Source organism: Puntigrus tetrazona, chromosome 5, assembly GCF_018831695.1.
Source record: "Puntigrus tetrazona isolate hp1 chromosome 5, ASM1883169v1, whole genome shotgun sequence".
Taxonomy (NCBI): domain Eukaryota; kingdom Metazoa; phylum Chordata; class Actinopteri; order Cypriniformes; family Cyprinidae; genus Puntigrus; species Puntigrus tetrazona.
In genome coordinates this window covers 21,235,043-21,255,752 of record NC_056703.1, presented here as the reverse complement: position 1 = coordinate 21,255,752, position 20,710 = coordinate 21,235,043, and the positions used below count along the sequence as shown (strand labels likewise).

At 36.3% G+C, this 20,710-nt stretch overlaps 1 protein-coding gene across 5 annotated transcripts in view; it reads right to left on the bottom strand.

Moving 5' to 3' along the window:
• The window catches only part of LOC122345215 (cytospin-B-like), an 80,272-nt gene that overhangs the window by 4,963 nt on the left and 54,599 nt on the right, over window positions 1–20,710 (bottom strand). For all 5 annotated transcript variants that reach the window (XM_043239125.1, XM_043239126.1, XM_043239127.1 and 2 more), the window contains 3 exons: window positions 19,546–19,648; window positions 1,047–1,163; window positions 467–526 (listed from right to left, as the gene is read on the bottom strand). In XM_043239125.1, coding sequence (XP_043095060.1) covers window positions 467–526; window positions 1,047–1,163; window positions 19,546–19,648 — 280 coding nt within the window. The remainder of the gene's footprint in view (window positions 1–466; window positions 527–1,046; window positions 1,164–19,545; window positions 19,649–20,710) is intronic.

Sequence of the window (20,710 nt, the reverse complement as noted above, 5' to 3'; positions counted from 1 at the left end):
ATCATATCAGTGTTATTTTAATATCACTGAGATGCTATTTCATTTTTTATGGTCACACCATATCGTTCAATTATTTAAACAGTTAACAAATGAAGTCTGAAGCAGAAATAAAAGAAAAAAATGTATTATTTGTTAATTTTTTTACCCAGATGTTTTACATTTTATTTAAATTACATCTTAATTTTAATTTTAGTTAAAGTTGTTTTTGAGGTTTCTTATTTGTTAAATATAGCTTTAGTTATTTTAAGTGAATTTTAGGGTAATCTAACTGTAATGAGGAATGTTTCAATCGCAACTATCTGAAAAAGGTTTTAGTTATTTTATGTTTTATTTTACTTTAGGTATGCTTGCAATAATAAGCCTGGATCATATGGATGAATATTACTCGCTTTATAACACTAAATATTTTTTTAAATAAATGAATGATTTAATAAATAAGCGTGTGTGTGTGTGAACATAGACTCACCAGAGAGGGCTTGATACCAATGCTTTCGGCTGCTTGGAAAGCGAGGGTGAGATTTCGCCCCTACAGGGAGAAACAGCACTCACTGAATATTATTTACAGTAGTGAAAAACAGGTGCCTAAACCCAGCTGATGAAGCGTCCACACACGAGGCCTTTCAGTAGCCTCCACATTCATAACACACCCAAAGAGGCTTTGTGAATAATTCAAAAGCATAATGTACCATCTCTTCCCGTAATCACTATTATACTTATGGCTGCAATTTGTCACACAGCTCCGAAGACCGCAGCTCTTTGCCTGTTTGCGTGTGTGTGTGTGTGTGTGTGTGATTGAATAAACACCGAGGGAAGGCTGAGCAGCCCTTTATTTGTTATGTATGCTGCTTCTACACCTTTCCGTGTGCCATCTGTTTATGTATTCTGTCAAAACCGATCCATGAAAGCTTGTAATTCATTACAACTGGCAGGTCAAAAGAAAGGAAACGCTGACTGTTAACATGCTATGCTTGATTGCTAAATGTGTCAGGCGCTAAATATGTGCGATGATCTACTAAGAGACTTGACTAAGCAGTGTTTGTGAGTACCTTGTCTTGGCTGATGAGCTCTTGGTAAGGGATGTGCGCAGGCAGATAGGTGTGTAACAGAGCGCAGAACGCCAGGCCATCACTCCAGCTGCTGCTGAAGTTTGTCACATCTATATTCTGCAAGGAGAAAGAGAAAAGTTTATAGTCCTTAAGTGTGTGTCTTTTTGCTATGAGGCCATCTGTATGCATTCTTCTTTTTTTTTTTGTAAAAGAGGCATGCTAGTGGTGCTCAGTCAACCAGCTGCCGATTGTTTTCAGAGGATATTCATCTCAAACCTGTAATCGGAGACAGACCAATTACGCTTTAATGAATGCTACATAAAAGAATGAATTGGTAAAGGGCACTGGTAATAACTGACTGAATATTCTGCATGCACATACTGGCCCCTGGAATGACTTTTTTGCTTCAGAACGTAATATTACATAAAAAGAGTTTATTTGCAGAGACAGATGACACATGTCAGCATTACCAGTTTTCAGAGCGCTCCAGAGACTCTGTATATCAATACACAGCACTTCTAGAGTACTAGCGCAGTGACGTCTTCTCTCAGATACTCAGTTATTATTGATTTGCATGAACCAAAAGGAAATCAGTGATTTAAGTGAAGTCAATCATTGATTCAGCCGATCGTTCACTGGAGCAGTTTTGAAGCTAGTATTGAATACTGGATATATTTCTCTTGTTTCTAGGCCATCATGTAGTTTACTAGTGTGTCATGATGATCTTTGATAGGAATTATTAAGGTCTGTTTCAATTAAATGTGTATATTATGGACCGAAATCAGCAAAAATGCTATATTTGGAACGGAAATGGAACACCTGTCTTTCGTCAAGTTCTCTACATCCTCTGTGTATCCCCACGTGTTTATTAATCATCACATATGCTAAGCAAAAGCACATAAACATGCTTTCTTGAAGTGTGAGAACCAATACATAACACACAAACATTTCTGAGCTTCTGAAACAAAAGTTTGATTATGAGGACTTTCAATGGATAGACAATTATGAGAAGATGTTAAAAATATTGTAAGATAAATGGTCATATTATAAGTTTATAAATGTCATTTCTGGTTGAAATAGTCCTTAATTTAGTGTAGTGCTGTCATGTTTCACTATGTTTACATTGAATTCGCCATATTTCCAACAAAACAGCTCAGAAAATGTGAGAAAAGCCTGCAGATTCCATCTGGACTGTTGCAGCCCTAGTCACTTCTGTCTGTAGGAGACGGCAGCACATATATTGTAAGTGAAACAGCGTGTGACAGAAAACAAAGTACACAGAAGGAAAAGAACTGTTGTTACATCAATATTGGGATGGACCTCACACGCTCTAGACTGTTATCTCATTGTGTTTTACCGGACTTCCTGCCACTTCCTGTATTCTTTGTATGAGTGCATGTAGTTTGGGAACAGGGCAAAGGGCCAATGGCGACCCTCTTGGGCTCAGCCCTCATAAGCCCCTACTGGGCCCTCAGAGTCCCAACACTTCACAAACATCTTTTGATTTAGATTCAGATGTTAGATTTGAAAGGAGACCCCGATAGAAGCTCCGTCCTCAGCTGGGCCGCTGGGGCCGAGTTGAAGAGAAGAAGAGAAGTTCATTAGCCGTTTCTCGAGCGGGTCAGGAGTTCTTCAGTAAGGACGTCACCCACAGAGGGACAGTGAGGAAGGAACCATGTGAAGAATCCCACCATCTGTGCTACACGCTGACTGAGTGGACACGTCTTGACATTCATAATCAGGTGTTTTCGAGGTGTCCATCCTAAAATGTCTGGTATTTAATGTAAAGTGTGAAACTGTAACTTGAATGCAATGTAAGTCGCTTAGATGTAAATAGAAATACAGAGAAATACAGAGATAAAAGAAAAATACATCAAACAGAAAGTAGCAATATGGAGAATCATTGAACCTACTAAATCAAAATTTAAAGGTATAGTTCTCGCCAAAAAAAGAGCCATTTTTCCTTTAGCAAAAAATAAATGAGACATTTTAAATAATATCTAAAAATAGACAGTGACTAGTGGCTGTTAATGACCCGTTTGCTATATTTAAATAAAGCCGTCAAATAGATTTTTGTGAGAAGTTATTTGCTGCAGATCTATTCTGTGATAGTTAGCACATTTCATTAGCACTTGTGTTTCAATTCTCTTTGAAGAACCGTTCCATTCCGCTCCGATTCGAGCTGGTGTGACTAAAATATATTCATTAATAATCTTAATGAAATAAAAGGTCTTAAATACGAAGTGCACTTTACTGACCCTTTAATTTATTTAAACACACTTTTAAAAAGTGCATTTAGAAAAAAATGGCAAACTGTAAAGCATTATTAAAATAATCTTTGTCGTTCTCTCAATAAATATCCTAACTCATGTATTTAATCACAGGTTTATTATCATTTTAAAGCTGCAGTCTGCATCTCTGTTTGAAAGCTGCAATTGCAGTTATTTGCAGAGTAATGTTCTTAAAGAAATAAAAATGACCCCAGGCCTCCTTCTCGTGGAGTTCTAGCTTCTTGGCTGACTTCGTTCTTTATTCTCACCTGAGCTTACACTACGAATGAAGCTTTCATCCTTCGAGTCAGAGGTCAGCCAAGAGCTGGAACACGACTCGACTCGCGAACATGAGTACAGCCATTACCGGAAGTTATCATTTGAAAAATATTAATAATTTTGTTAAAATTCTAGCCTAAATCTTGGAATATATGACCAAAATAAGATTTTTCATCAGAAATTCAGATATCTGAATAAGTAGTCAATTTTGTAGTCAAAAAATATTGCAACAAATCTAGCAATCAATGAGCTCATATCAAAGGTAAGGAGACAGCATGGTTATGTACCTAAATTGATTTCCGTTCAATTTTAGGCAAAACAAATTACAGACTTTAACGTGTATATTCAGCAGTACATTTTAAACATATTTCAAAGTTTGAAATTAAAAATATAAAGATACACTTAAAATTTTGTTTTTAATATACATGACTATAATATACTATAAACTATAATATACTTTTATTTAGTGTCCATACTTGCGTGAAAAGTATTCTTTTTTATTAAAAGTATATTTTAGTATGCTAAATTGTAATCCAAGTAATACAACAGCAATAAGTGAAATTCTCTTTTTTTTCAGTGACAATGTAGCATTTAATTAATCAATCAGCCTAAACATACAGAGCTAAAGTGCTTCTTTTGGCATTTTGCTCTTCCATTGATTTTCTCCTATCTTCGTCTGACAAAAGACCTGCACAATCATGCAGACTGACATTCCTCACATGCCTGTCCTGTCTCTTAAAGCACAGGTGGCCCAGAGAGGGTGATTATACACACATGCACGGCCAAATAAACACTCACTAGTGTACACAGTTCTACGCGGGCTTCAGAAGGCGATCAGGGGTGTGTTTGTGTGCGTCTGTGTGCGGTTCAGGAATGCTGGGAGTCAGGCAGAGAAGCACGGAGTCACATCCTGGATGATCTGAGTGTGCATGGATGGGGGGCGGGGTGGATAATGTTATCAGAGCAGAAAGAAAGCACGAGAGGGATATAAATGTTATAAAAACAGTAGTCTCCATCAGTACACTGGGACCCAGCTTCAAAAAGCAAACACAGCATCCAGTGACAGGAAGTCACCCTTGCTCTCTTCAAAAGACCGAGGCAGAGAGTGGATGCGAGACAGAGAGAACACAATCTGGTAGTTTTCCATCAGTTTAAACAATATTGGCCCACCGATGTAGCTTGCATTTCAGCTTGGAACTAAGCCAGATGTATTTTCAGCTTCTGCAGTAGAAAGCAAGCTTCCTCACGTCAGCGTGTAGCGGTGAGCCGAAATTGTCCGGTAGCAAAGAAAATGTCACTTCCTCTATAAATACGACTCTTAGACAGCGTAATTGTATGTTTATGGTTTTGAGTCATTGGTTTTAAGACTGTTAACACATCTCAGCTGCTTATTCACTGAGAAACAGAATTGTTACTGAGAGATTAACTATGTATATAGACTTTCACAAGCACTTGACTCACAGTAATAGAGTACACATTTAATTGCATGGTGAGAGACAAACACACACACACATACATTGCAGCAGGATTTTCAACACACACAGAAAGGGCTTTTAATGATGGGTCCACATGCTCTTCAGCACTGTCGGCTGCTATCTGACAAAGCCAGGCCAAGTAGTGACTTCATAGCAATATGAGAGATAGGTATTTAGAGAATAGTGCAGTACGATCTCTAAGGCCATCTCCAGTACACAAAAGCAGACTAAATGACAGACATACTACATTATACGATCTCATTCCAAACCCATTTGACTTCTATTCTTCTGTACAACAAAAACAAGACGTTTTTTTTAAAAAAAGCAGCACTTTTCCCCAAAGACTGGTTTGGGTGAGCAAAAAATAACCCAACATATGCTACTGCGGCTGTGAATTAGTAATTTCTTTTATTCCCTCATTATAGTTAAATATGCCTATGCTATACTGATTCTTTTTAACTTAAAAAAATAGTCTATGTGACCCATCCAAAATAGAACAGATTCCTGCATATGATGCGGACTAAACCCAAAAATGTTGTGGCCACAAATTACTGACGAATGTAACGTATTAACTCTTTCCCTCATCCAAGGTAAAATATGGCTATTAAGTTACTCAATTAAAATGAGGCACTAAATTAGTACAAAATGGCTACGATTTAACCGAAACAAATGAATTAATTAAATGTAGTCATAAATAAAACTATGGCAACAGATTCTTAATTCTTTGTCACGATTCCATGTCACGATTTCATGTGTAGGGCTCTGTACAATAAACTTTTGACCCATTTTTTATTTGCTGAAAATATTCCTCTCAGAGGCACTGTAGCTCTTAAATCTACTGTATGCTCACTTTTTCTTATTTTAAAATTAGCTTGTCACCTTTGGTTAAAGATTGTATTGATTTTATCCCTTACAACCCTAATAATCACTAAAAAGCTGTCACTAATCTCAGTTCATCACGTTCTAATTTAGTTTTTATCAATAAGGCTCTATACTGCACACTTAATCTCTCATTCTCCACTTTGTTCTAATGAGAATATTAATGAGTGTACAGAACTCGGCAACACCTGATTGGTCACTGTATTCAAGAAATGCTTGACGGGCCTAGTTTCATGTCTTTGATGGTAGAAAACAGAGGCTGTTTTAAATAGCACTGGCTTTTACTGACATCAAATGTAGCACATAGCGCTGTTTCTTTGTGAAGTTTACTTGAAACCTCCAAGTGAAAATGTTACCAACATTTTTTTTTTTTCGGTGCTCACCAACATCTGTCCTTATTGACTTTTATTGTGTGTAGAAGTGGAAATATTCTGCCTTACATCTCCACGTTTGTACCACAGAAAGTCTTATTTATTTGTATTGCTTGGACATCTGCAACTTAGCCGCATCTGTGTTCTCTTTGCCTTTATTTACATGGGACTGGGCTGCAAAAGGACCATAAATACAGGTGGTGAACAAAGCTGAGGTAAGATGGGGCTGTATGATGAATCAGAGAGCTGAGAGGAGAGACACAAATAAACTAGAGCTGTCGGGGTCAGAGCTCCTCAAATAGTCAACCGCTGTCTGTCCGACCTCTCCAGACCCAGCAGAGCTCCAGCTCAACCCTAACCACCCTCAGACCGCCACAGGGCCATGAGGAGGTGAGCAAAGGAGGAAAGTCGGTTAAACTATAAAAGACTCCGGGTGATGGAAGACGCGTAGGAAGGTGTATTATTTGAGAACGCTGCTTTTGTGCGCTGCTCTGCGCTGAGAAAAGCAGCAGGAGAGGAAGTACAGTGTTTTCAGGCATTGTTTGGTCTGATATTTCTGGATCAAAGTGCACCATAGAAAAGAAAACACACAAATAAGATCACTTTTAAAATTCCTAGACAGCTGAGAGGTTAAACAGAGGACAAATGAAGATTTTTATGTGCTTAAATTATTCTTTTCCTCAGTAGTACTATAATACACACACACACACACACACACACACATCTGGTCAGCTATCTTTTGTGGGGACTCTCCGTAGGTGTAATGATTTTTATACTGTACCGAATGGATATTCTATTGCCCTACATCAACCCTACACCTAAACCTAACACATTCTGTATTTCCCCATGAGTCTGTGTGTATTCAGATTTAAATCCCCACATTCATATGTAAACCAAACCAAACACACACACACACATACACATAGGTTCTTCAAACTTCAAACATATATCAATGAATCCTTTCCATTGCACAGGTTCTTTATAGTGGAAAAATTGTTTTGATTATGTTCTTTACACTAAGAGAAACTATTAAAGTTCTTTGGGGAACCCAGAAAGGATCTTCTTTGGCATCACCGAGAAAACCCTCGTTTGGAACCTTTATCTTTAAGATTATGTGCAGTAAACACTGTGGCGTTTTTCTGTGGGCGGAGCTTAGGTGGAGGCAGAAAGCAGATTCCCCTCACCACAAGTCTGTTAGCTTGTTTTTTAACAGTAACTGAAGAAATTCAGATTTTACCTGCTTGTATGAGTTCACTCACTGTCCGGGACCGCGATTCTTATTTGAAATGACTAACTTGAATGGTCGAAACCAGATGGGCCGACCTGTACATGCTCACTCAATGGATGGATGATCTGACAGGATTACCTCCGGTTGAGTGCCTCACATCAAACATGTATAGTTAAAACAACCTCACTGTGTCTATCTAGTCATGAAGATGTATATATTTCAAATTAAGCAGGCCAATCTTTTACACCTACATTATTGTTTCAGCCACAACTATTTTATCTCATGTTACCACAGCTGTCATTGTTTTTATTTCCGCCATTGACATCAGGTATGCATTAAAAATTCAAGTTGAAGCCTCTACTACATCAAGATGATATTTTAAGCTCCTCGTGTTGCCGAATCTGTGCTGTTTTGAATTGTCCGCTTCCAGTGACGTTATTGTGTTTGTCACTACACTACAGCAATAAAGTTTTCCTGAGAGGACATCTGGGGGCTTGTTTCCAAGAATATCTATTCTGCAAGGACAAAACCAGGTGTAAGTTAGAGAGGGACAGACTGAGAGAAATACAGGAAAAAGGCCCCCACTTCTTCTGTTCTCTTCCCTTATTCCTGGAGGATTACGCCACACATTTCTCTGTATCCTCAAGTCATTCTTCATCTCTGAACCAACCCCTCCTGGACGGGCCGAGGCCCCAGCGGTGCTGTTTTTGTTTGTCTGAGAGAATGAGAAAGATGCAGAGAGGCGGATGAAGGGTGGCGGAGTGCAGGCCCAGCTGATTCCTCTGTTTAAAAGGACCGGCCGACCCCCTGTTTTCATTCCTCATTGTCTCCATCCTGAACAAACAGCTCTAGGGCCGTCTTTTTGTTAGCAATTTTCTAAATAAATTGCAGCTGACCTAAATAAAGTACTTCAAAGAAAGTTTGAAAAAACAGTCTACAGTGGGAAAAAGATTTTGAGGGAATTGACGTTGGGAAGAGGACAATTTTTAATTAAATTTGTTCTTTTCCAGTTAAAGGACTGTCCAAGCTTAACTTGACCAACAATATCAATATGAAAAACCAGACGGACATATAAACAAGAAACAGCACTGGCCATCATTGACATCTAACTTAACACAGAATGCTGTTTCTTCTGATGTTCATTCAGGTTTATTTCATGCAATAAATAAACAGAAAGTGCTAGAGCGACATTAAAGATACACAAAACAGTAAGTATTGTTTGAATTTCTTAGAAATTACAAATTTGAAAACTGAGGCTTTGTTTTAAACGAAAAGTTGCCTGCCTTCTCTTGTGTGAATCTGTGTGATTTGTTTTCACAGCATGAGAATGTGTCTGAAAAAACCATTTTTAAATTGTCTAAATGCATGAACTGTAATTGCTAGTCAATTTTGCATAAAACGATAAACTATAATTAGAAAGAATAAACTAATAAAACAAATTACTTTTTTTTTTTTTTTACCCATTTTGAATAATTTCTTTTCTGTATCTGGTCACATTTTTTAGGGTTCAGGCCTCATTATTAACCAGTGTTAGGCATGTTACTTTGAAAAAGTAGTTATAGTTACTAGTTACTTCTCACAAATAGTAACTGAGTAACTTATTATAAAAGTAACTAATTACCAAGGAAACTAACTATTCCGTTATGAAACTACCTATAAAATTATAAATATTATTAACTCTCAATGGACACCTTAGCAATAAAATCGCCATAGTAGTTTTCTATAGCATTATAATATTATTTTGCTTATAATTTAGCATTATAAGATGACAGAGCTTTAGTAATTAGAATAACCATGACAGCATATTTGTCATGTTGACTGAGCGTGTAGCGTGTCGATTCTGTGTGGTATCTAAGATCTTTCTTTGTGTGAGACCAAGCTACGGCGAGTTGTGCACCTTCACACTAGTTTACATCGCACTGTGCATCCATTCAGATTAACTGAAAAATAAAATGATAGGCCTAATAATGTTAGACAATAATAATTTATAGTAACACTGCATTTTACAGTTACAATATTGGGTTTTAACAGGGGAAACACTCGTTACTGGGAAAAAAATGCTGTTTATTTATAATTATGTTATGTTGTTAACAAACCAATATCTACAACTTGTGCCTCCTAATTTGTTGCTTATTAATAGTTAAGTTAGGTATTGAGTAGGATTGGGGATGTAGAATATGGTCATGCATAATATGTGCTTTATTAAGTACTAATAAACAGCCAATATGCTATGAAATGCAGGCTAATAAGCAACTAGTTAATAGTTGAATTGGTCCCTATAATAAAGTGTTGTCCTTCATTTTTCATTATATTTGTTATATAAGGTTATATTGTCCATTTGCCTTTTTATAAAAAAACTAAAAACATGGATTTAATCCAAAGATTCAAAGCTGGCCTACATTTTTAGTTGTATATGTTTTACATTTAAAGATTTTTTTTTTTTTCTGTACATGGTGCCTTTTGAAGCCAGTATAGATCTGTATTTTCTTAGCAAGGAGGGTAATCAGTAAAAAAAATATTGATATCTAATCAATATCTAGAGGAAAAGAAAATTTCTTGGTTTATGTAGATAGGATAGCTTAATCAATTTAGAATACAAATGACACTCATCTTTGTTCAAAGTAACTAATATAAATGCTTTGATGAAAACGTATACAATAAAATACTTCATACCCTCCAGAATGCTTTTTCCCATAGGACAATAGCAACCATCAACAAGCCCCCGAATGCTGTCAATAGAGCTCCAGAAGCCAACAAGAGAAAACATGATAACTCCATCAGACACATCCTTTCACAATCAATGACTAGCATACACTTTCAAGTGCACAGTCAATCCTCAATACACAATAGACTGCACAAAACAGGACGCTAAAAATACCACAGACAGGACCTTCTATTCAAAACAACGTGCAGAGGTGAAACTAGTCGACAATTGCGCCTTTCTAAACAGTGATTTGGGTGGATGATTCATTGGTGCTGCGTGTGAGCCTGTGTGCTCATTAAGTTTCCATCATTCACACTAACTGTGTCCAGCACTACATTATTAAGAGTCCTGCATGATCAATTCCATTCTCTGCGGCTGACATTTCACCATGGCCTACGTGCAGCGTGGCCTTCACACGTAGTGACAAGTCCTCAGGGCCCAGGAGTGTCAGGGAAAAAAAAAAAAACCTCTAGAGGTACATAACATTACGGCTGCTTGAAAGACGTGCGTTTATGAGAGAGCGCTCCTCTGGTTATTTAAATTAGGATTAGTGTCGCCGTAACCTTGGTGACAGCACGGGTCACGAGCATGCAGATGCGTGTCCGTGTATGAGCAGTCGGGATTTTTGTGTTACTGAAACGCATGCAGAGTACGTGGTATTTTGACAAGTCTAACATGAAGCAATGCACATGCATGCTTTTAAGCTCGCAGACTTGAGAAGCATTTATCTACTACATGAGGGACTAGGGAGTAACTCATCAAGAGGACATCCCATGTTAATTAGCAGGCTGTCTGAGCACAGCTCGCTGACATCAGGATAAATGACTAATTGCTAGCGTGACCCGAGTCTGACCTTCTTCCTACACTTCATTTGCTATTATACCCTGGTCAGATTTTATTTATTTTTTTCTTAAATCCATCTACACTATAAAAAATTTTTTTCCCATGTTAACAAATATTAGCGGTTTATGTTTTTCTGCTTGCTACTTCTCATATCTTTTTAATTGTGAAACTTACTTGCCATTTTTGAGTGATATTCTTCAGTGCACCTGTCTATGAAACAGGAATTATATTTGGCATTAAAAGAAAAAGGCTATTTTTAGAAGCAAATTCACTCCTAGAATGATATAAATAATTAAATTTAATAAATGATATTTAAATCTAGTAAATGCTGCATAAATATAATCAGACCACAACTAATAACAATAAAAATCTGCAATGATTAAAAAAAAAAAAGAAAACACATCAGCAATTTATTTTATGGATATTTCCGTCAACTCTAAACCAGTTAACGCAGGCGATAAATGTTTCCAGTTTAACCCGTTAAAAATGCAATAATGCGGGGGCAGGGCTAGGGTTTACCAGCCCACTCGCAACTGCTTCTTCTGTCACATTTAGTATTGACAAGTGTGTTTATTCAGTAGTAGAACATCTTTACGAGCAGATCTAAGCAGAGATGTTTCAGGAGCTCCACTTCACTTCAGCGGCAGACGATTTATGAAAACGGTATGTGCTCAGAGCGTGTGCTCATCAACCGCAAGAACAAAGGCGTTGGCACGCTCCGTATGTAACCCGTATCCGTTCATATCAAAGTGCTAAATAAATTACGAGCATGCAATGACGTGGTAAGTTAGCTCATGAAGTTACCAAAAAGGCAATTAAAACTGTGCATGTACGTTATATATTTAATGCGTCACATTTAAGAACAAGCCTAGCAAAACACGATTTATCTTGTCAGCTCATCAATAGAGACTTTAAGACCTGAAGTGGGTCAGAAAAGGTAAAGAGAGAAATGCTGCTGCAAAGAAAAAAGGACAAATAACTTTATTAACAGGATAACTCAAATTTCAATTTCTGTATATTTCTGCTGGAGGGCACAAGTGAATGTGACATTTATTATAATGAGCGTATGTGAAGATGAAGTACTTAAATTATCAGTTATTTATTAAGTCTAATTAACGTTAAAATTGCTATATCACAATTATTTTGTCATGCTGAATAGCTATAGTACGTAGTTAAATATTAGTAGAGGGCAATTTTATAGAGAAATCAGTAATAATATCAGTGATATCAGGCATAAAAAAAGATGCCATTAAACAAATATTAAAAATATATATTGTTTGTACATTTGTACATTATTTTTGAAATTATTGTAATAAAGTATATTTAAGAGTATATATTTAGCATATCTAAAACTTTAATGTTAGGTGGGATTAATCCAGATTAATTGTAATTAATTTCAGAAAAATGTGTGATTAATTAGTTTGGTTTTTTGATCTACAGCACTTTAAACACAATTCAGTGTAATGCAAAAATCAAAAGACAGGTTCACCCTTTAAGCCCTCAGGACAGTTCTGCCTTATAAAGTTGATGAGTGCCAAAGACTGTAGCAAGGAGAGTCAAAAGGTTGCTATCATTGGATAGAAAACTTTCTGTACTTCATATCTGGACATTCTCCTACTGAGAAACAGCTGATAAAAATGTAAGAAACATTTGTGTGCTCGAGATATTTTACACATCTGTCTTATTTGACATTGAATATCTCAGAACAGAAGCTGTTCACTGTATCTGATTCAGTTTTGCGGTGATAGCATAGCGCATCCAAAACTTACAGTATTTTGTAACAAAATAGGCCTTTTTTATTAGCTTTTGATTCCCTAAAAGCATTTTAAAACTTGTCCAATACCGAAAACAATTACTCATAATGTAAAAGAGTCAAGAGGTAGGTATTGTTTTATAGTAATCTTTCTGTATTTTTAGAGAGAAAAAAAAAAGGTTATTGATTTTTTTCTTTGTTAGGGGCTGCCCGTCGAAAGTACACTTTGCTTTAGAGCTACAATTAGCACTAAGAATTGATTGAAGTGGTTGGAGAGTGTTTTAAGTGTAAAAAAAAAACCCATGAGAGTTTTACGTGTTGAAATTTGATGACGAATATCTAATTTAAATCAGGAGAATATTCTAAAAATAATGGCATGCCATTTTTAAACCTCAGGTTTAAAGTATTAAACACCTGTAAAACATAATGAGTTAAATACTTTATATATTCTTTATAAATATTGTTTATATATATCATATAACACATAAACATATAATAATATATTTAAAATTACAATATAAGCAAAATGTTTTAAATGACAGTAATGAGTACAAATAATATTGCACAAAATATACCTAGCGTCTGTCCTGTCGTTGGGGTCAGACAATGGCCACATAGACTCCAAACAAGACAAATGAGAACAGTACCAGTTTGTTGACATCTCATATGAACTGTGCAGGAGGCCGTTCATATCTGAATGAGTTTGAACGTCATTCAATACTTCTAGCGCTGGACTGATAATGCCTCTTTTAATGAGGCTTTTCCCTAAGCACGTGGAATCCAAACTAAACGAATGTTTTCTCAATCTTCACACACGATCGGTGAGGTTCTCACCAAGCCTCCACACAGACAGCACAGCGATTTGACTGAGGTCAACGCGTTATTATTAACATTCATCTGAGGGAAATAGGTGGTGGAGGGAGGCTATAAATGATTGTGATGTGAGCGGTTAAGCAAGCTTTGAGGAAGGGCAGGTCGGAGCAGGTGACAACGCTGTCCATCTTAGCGTGTTAGTGGGTAATTAGTTGCTCTCTCGCTCTCACAGCTGATGTCTCTTATGACATAGTGGACCAGTAGCCCTCCTTGACCTTTTCCTCAGCCCATATTAAGCTCAATTTGGAGCATGTGTTCTTGAGCTAACCTTTTCCCAGGTCTGCAATATGAGAAGAGGCCTGTGGCCATTGCTGTTCCCATCAACACAATCTGCTGCCCTATTCTCTACACTGGACAGTACGAAAATGGATAAATGCATGGTCGTCCAGTGACTGAGAAAACCTCGGACGGTATTATTTAGGGATAAGGAACAATTACTTTAAATAAAAAAGGACTTTAAATAAAAATACGCATTAAAATGCTAAAACTCAGGCAGCCTTATCAGATGTGAGGACGATGTGGGTGTCGTTGCATTTCAATGCTTGTTCCTTCATAATATTGAGAAAGCAGAAGAAATGTGAATTAGTAATATTTTGCTCGATGCATCCTCTTGTGCCTTCAGGAGAGAATTTTTCTAAAATTATGCCATTTAAATTTGGATATAATTACTAATATTTAGGTACAAAAATTAGATTTTCAGCCATTTTGACAGCCCTAATTCTGAGCAAAGAAAATAATGCCTTTAGTATTATTATAACAGTGTTTTTAGTATTTCCCTCCAAATGTCATTAAAACGAGTCGTTTTTAAAAATGACATAATAGCATATTGTTCGTGTTTGTTTGAATGAAAATGCTGATTGATTCTTTGCACAAATCGTCCAATCACCAGAGGAGTTTTTTCGAAAAATGAATAGTTAAACAAGTTGTTTGAGAGTTGTTAAAAAAAAAAGGGTAAAAATAAATTCATATTATAAGAAAAGTATTTTATTGACCTTGCATGTATGTCAGCCTGTTGTTTGGGACTCCCAAGACCAAAATATGAACCTTTCATAACCCATAATAGGGGCACTTTAATTCATTTTATGTAAACCACTCTAAATTATCATTAGAAATGTGCTATATAAATAAACTTGCCTTGCCTTGATACTGAAGTAATGGCTACTTAAAATATGCAGTTTATCCAGAAATGAACTGCATTTAATATACATTAGAATAGAGGAACGTTATTTTAAATAGCAAAGAATGTTCTTAATATTACAATATTTACTGTATTTGTGATCAAATAAATGCAGCCTTGGTGAGCAAAAGAGACTTATTTCAAGAACAGCTCTTACCAATCCTAGACTTTTGAACTGCAGTGGGTGTATTTCTTTATTTTGGTTTTGCGAGTGAAGGTGCAGAAAAGGTTAGAGCATCAGAGAAAGAGTTACTTAAATGAGTGTACCAGTCCCAACACCACGCCACACTGTACAGTCATGTTAAATTGAACGGTTTAGCACACCCAATGTCTGGGCCTGGCACAAACAAATCATCTGACTCCATGTCGAGATTTAAGCATCCCCAATAGACTGCACAGAAACTATTTACATTGTACGATCGCCAGAAGCCTAATTATTTCCAATGCTAAAATCCACAACTATTAGTTTAATCCTCTTTTTGCATTCCAATCACAGAGTGCTGAGTATTTCATCCTCTGAGTGGTTAATCAAAACTGCTGAATGGAATCTCTGCAAGCCAAAGGGCGAAAGACGAATAAGCACTGTTCTGACTGGAGTTTCTCCATCTTCAACAAAGCAATGTTTATCTCGTCATATACTATTGTCTTTGTTAATGCTGTTTAGCAGCCAGCGCAGGTCACCCGAGAGCAGTCGGTCAGTATCTGGTGCTTAAAACGTCAATGCAAAGTGAACGGGTCTGTTGCCCATCATTAAGCAAAAGATGATGAAAGCAGAAAGGTATCATGAGCGCCCCTTTCATCGTTTTGTTTACCCGCTGAGGCTAATATGGAAAGTAAACGTGTTAGCACTAATCTTCCTCTCACACATGACAATGGCAGAACACAGGGTCTGGTCTCCGGAGGGTTTAATGGGCCTCAAACAGGCTATTAGAGTAGTGATTGAACCTGTGGAAATATTATCTGCTCACATACAACCGCACGTGACCAATTACACATTATTTGCTTCTGGGAACACAAACAATGGCTTACAGAACTTAAGTGACACAAATACCATTTTGACTTACACTGTAGGTTATTCAATGTTGGATAGATTACATATATATTATAATGAGGTACTGAGCAGGAACGACATGACTAAAATCCTCTTATTTAACTCTTATTTAGTGTCGCTAAACTAATCTCATACTGTTTGGGCAAAAACATGAAGAAAGGCTTAAAATGTTTCTTGTAAAAACACTGAAACCGCAAGATGCCTTCTGTGATAGATGATCTTTAACCAGCTCAATTTATATAATAGCTTTCTCATTTGTGACAACAATTTATGAACCAAGATTTTCCAAGTAAATGTTCCCACAATGTACAAACCGGATTCCAAAAAAGTTGGGACACTATACAAATCGTGAATAAAAACTGAATGCAATGATGTGTAGGTGCCAACTTCTAATATTTTATTCAGAATAGAACATAAATCACGAAACAAAAGTTTAAACTGAGAAAATGTACCATTTTAAGGGAAAAATATATTGATTCAGAATTTCATGAACCTGAGGCTGGAAAAAGAAATTATAACGAGGAGCTGGAAGACCAATTACACTAATTAGGTCAATTGGCAACATGATTGGGTATAAAAGAGCTTCTCAAGTGTCTCTCACCAATTACACCAATTACAATGTTGCTAGTGGAGCTGAAAGGTGTTACCCAGCGAAAAATTGCAAAGACTTTGCATCTATCATCATCAACTGTGATAACTTCCAAAGATTCAGAGAATCTGGAACAATCTCTGTGAGAAAGGGTCAAGGCCGTAAAACCATACTGGATGCCTGTGATCTCCGGGCCCTTAAACGACACTGCACCACAAACAGGAATGCTACTTAAAGGGAAATCAAAATGGGCTCAGGAATACTTCCAGAAACTTGTCAGTGAACACAATCCACACCGCCCGTAGCTGAAACTCTATTGCAAAGAAGAAGCCATTTCTAAGCAAGATCCACAAGCTCAGGCGTTACATAGGGATATTTATTTGGAAATGGAAGACTGTTCTGTGGTCAGGAGTCGATTCAAAGTTCTTTTTGGAAATCTAAAATCCTTTATTTAACTGCATCTCTGATGGTATTTGCATGTGCGTGTGGCAAAACTACCATCAATCATACTGTTCTAGAACAACATATGCTCCCAAACATCTTTTTCAGAAGAAAAGATAATGCTTAACCACATTCTGCATTCACAGCTTGTAAAATGGCCAGTCTGCAGTCCAGATCTTTCACCTATAGAAACATTTGGCGCATCATAAAGATGCAACTGTGATAGAAGATCTTTAACAGCTAGAGGCCTGTATTTATATAATAAACTTGAGAAACTCTCATTTGTTGTGTTGTACAACAATTTATGAACCAAGATTTTTTCCAGTTTAAACTTTTGTTCCGTGAGTAAATGTTCACCTACAATGTATCTTGTAATTTGTCTTGGCAAAGTAATGCAGATTTACTGGTTGCAGGCAGAAGTTATTTCTGTGGATAGCATAGCTAGGAGCCCCACAAAACTCTATACTCTATTTAAAATGACTTCTTTGGTAAATATACTTTGTTTTGGAATTGAATATATATATATATATATATTATTTATTTATGTTATGGCAAAGCTACTATTTCAAGATTTATTGTTATCAGTGTTGAAGAGTTGTGCTGCTTAACATTTAAACTGTAATACATTTTTGGCCTTTAAGATATAAAAAGTTCAAAAGGACTGCAATTATTAAAAATATTTTTTATATATTTAAACAATGCAAAAGATATTACTGTTACTAAAAAGTTAATCAAATTAGCATTTAGTTGTTTTTAATGATGGCTTGTGAAAAATAATTAAAACTGGAAAAAATAAATATTTGACTCTTTACATAAGGAGATAGGTCATGCAAATAAGGATTATGATCATGCAACATTCTCATCAAAATAAGCACATGTAAGATTTTATGAACGTCTGAAGACCTTTAACTACCTAATACAAAATAATGGTATGAAATACTGTAATAAACCACTAGAAGACCACTAGTTTGCTTATATAATCATGTTGTGGCGTACCTTTCACTGATCACTCCACTGTAATTATTGTTTAACATACCTAACATGAAGCAAATATCTTAATTTATAACTTAACATACGTAACTGTTTTGTATAAACAAATTCAGATGCTTAAAAATCAGACCATGAACAGAACATTAACATAGCATTTAAATTAGCATTATTTTCATTTATTGTTTAAAAAAACAGAAAATTAAAATGAAAAAAAGATTAACTAGTTAAAAAGATGCTGTGACCACAGTCTAGTAAAGAGAGAAAGGAATGAACCTGTGAGTACTTAGAGGTAAAAGAAGCAGTAGATGAAATCTGTTTTCTGCTCAGTTAGCAAGTCGCAATTTAGGGGGCTTTAGGGGGACGTTTTTACTAAGAGGAAATTGGGGGTGGGATTTGGAAATGGCATGAGCTGGATTCCTACTTCCACACAAGGGACTCATTTTATGAAGTATGGGATAAGCATGTTGAAGGGTTTGCAAGTCACTTTGGATAAAAGCATCTGCTAAATGAAAAAAGGGACAGTTTACCCAAAAATCTAAATTCTGTCATTAATTACTCATTCATTCATAGACCATTCATCTTCAGAACAAAACTTAAGATATTTTTGATAGAATCTGAGAGCTTTCTAGAAAGCAAGGATTAAGATGGACTACCAGAAATGTAACAAGGACATCTGTAAAATAATCCATGTGGCATCAAGGGATTAACAGTCATTTTACAATGCTACGAAAATACATTTTATGTGCGAAAAAAAAATAAATAAAATAAAATAATGTCCTTATTCACCAATTAATCTCCTCCGCATTTTGGTGCCATATTGTTGAGTGTCCACTGAGCGTTCTGTGTCAGCTGAGTTAACTGAATACGTTTTCTACATTGTTGAGTTTTGATCTGAATGAAAAGTATCCATGTGACGCTGCTGACATTCAGTGGATGCTCTCTAAAATGATGAGATAAATTATTGAATAAAGTTGTTGTTTTTTTTTATCTTTTGTGCACAAAAAGCATTCTTGTAGCTTAGTTTAATTAAGGTTGAACCCCTGACGTCAAATGGACTATTTTACAGATGTCCTTGCTACGTTTTAGACCTTGATTGTGTTAGATACTTGCTGTCTGTGGGAAGGACACGTGCTCATCAAAATTATCTTTTAAGCAGAGGTCTTGCTGGTTTGGAACGATATGAGAGTTAGTAATTAATGACAGAATGTTCATTTTTGGGTGAGCTATCCCTTTAAGACAGTAGACGACCACTTACTCATATCTAATGACGCTTCAGATAATCCACCATCACAAGCACAAGTGTTCAAACTGTAAGACCATCACACATCAAAACCCAAAAATCTGTCTACATTCATAGCCTTTTCAACACATATTTTTCAGTTCCAGTTATTTGTGTAGATCTGTTTAGCAGCCCCAGCATTGCGGAAATACACGCTTCACTTTCAAACATGGCAGTTTTTTTCCCTCTGCATTCCTTTGGCAATGTTGTATTTACACAGTGATGGCAATAAAACTTGCCTAAAAGATGAGAGAGAGGGACAGGGTGAGAGAGGGGGTCAGGGCATGTGCTCCTTACCGGATAGCCCTCTGTTTTCTTCTGGCACCACTTCAGTAGAGCGTTCCTTTTAGATCCACCATACTCCCGCGCCAGAGCAGACAGAGGGTCTGTTCTTTCCACACTAGCATCAGGGGACACACACACATACACACACACGTACGGTCACTAACACTGCGTCTATACATGTGTGTGACATGCACTCGTAACATTTAGTTATTTCCTAAATGTGATTATGGCAATGAAAGAGGTAAACGTATTCGCACACTCTGAAAATCTGCACAAAATATATACTGTATTTGGGAGAAATAGCTTAATGACAGATTGTGCGTGACTTTGACTCGACTGGTTTAGTGTTTAAGCACTGCTAAAATCCTCACACACATGTGAGAGTACATCAGCACATCAGGAGTGTTGGTCTGCCGGAGACACAGCATGAAAGCTAATCAGATTGCCTTGTTGTGTGTTCGTGGGAAGATTGGATGACTCTGTGGTCATTGCACTGGAAGTCAGAACACTGTATGCGTCACTGTTTTATTACCTTTCACACTGATGTCTGTAAGGATTTGAAACTAATATAAAACTAACTATATTCTCTAATGCATAATATTTAATGTCTTACGGAGGGATTACATTACTATTTAGATGAGAGATTTTAATAATTTTACTCAACAAGGATGCATTAAATTGATCAAAAACAACCTTTTATATTTGTAGTAGTGCAGATTAATGTAGTGTAGTCAAATGATTAATTGAATACAAAAAAGTTTTAGTTTGCATAATATATATATATATATATATATATATATATATATATATATATATATATATATATATATATATATATATAATATTTTTAAATATTTTTCATTATTTACATCACTATATTTATATGAATATAATTTATGTTAGAAATATATATACCCTATATAGACATAACACATTTTTCTGAAATATATACATGCATGTGTATGTATTTACACATACACTCCCTGGCCACTTTATAAGGAACACCTGTCCAACTTCTCGTTAAAGCAAATTTCTAATCAGCCAATCACATGGCAGCAACTCATCAGAATGGGGAAGAAAGGTGATTTAAGTGACTTTGAACGTGGCATGGTTGTTGGTGCCAGACTGGTCTGAGCATTTATAGAAACTGCTGATCTACTGGGATTTTCACGCACAA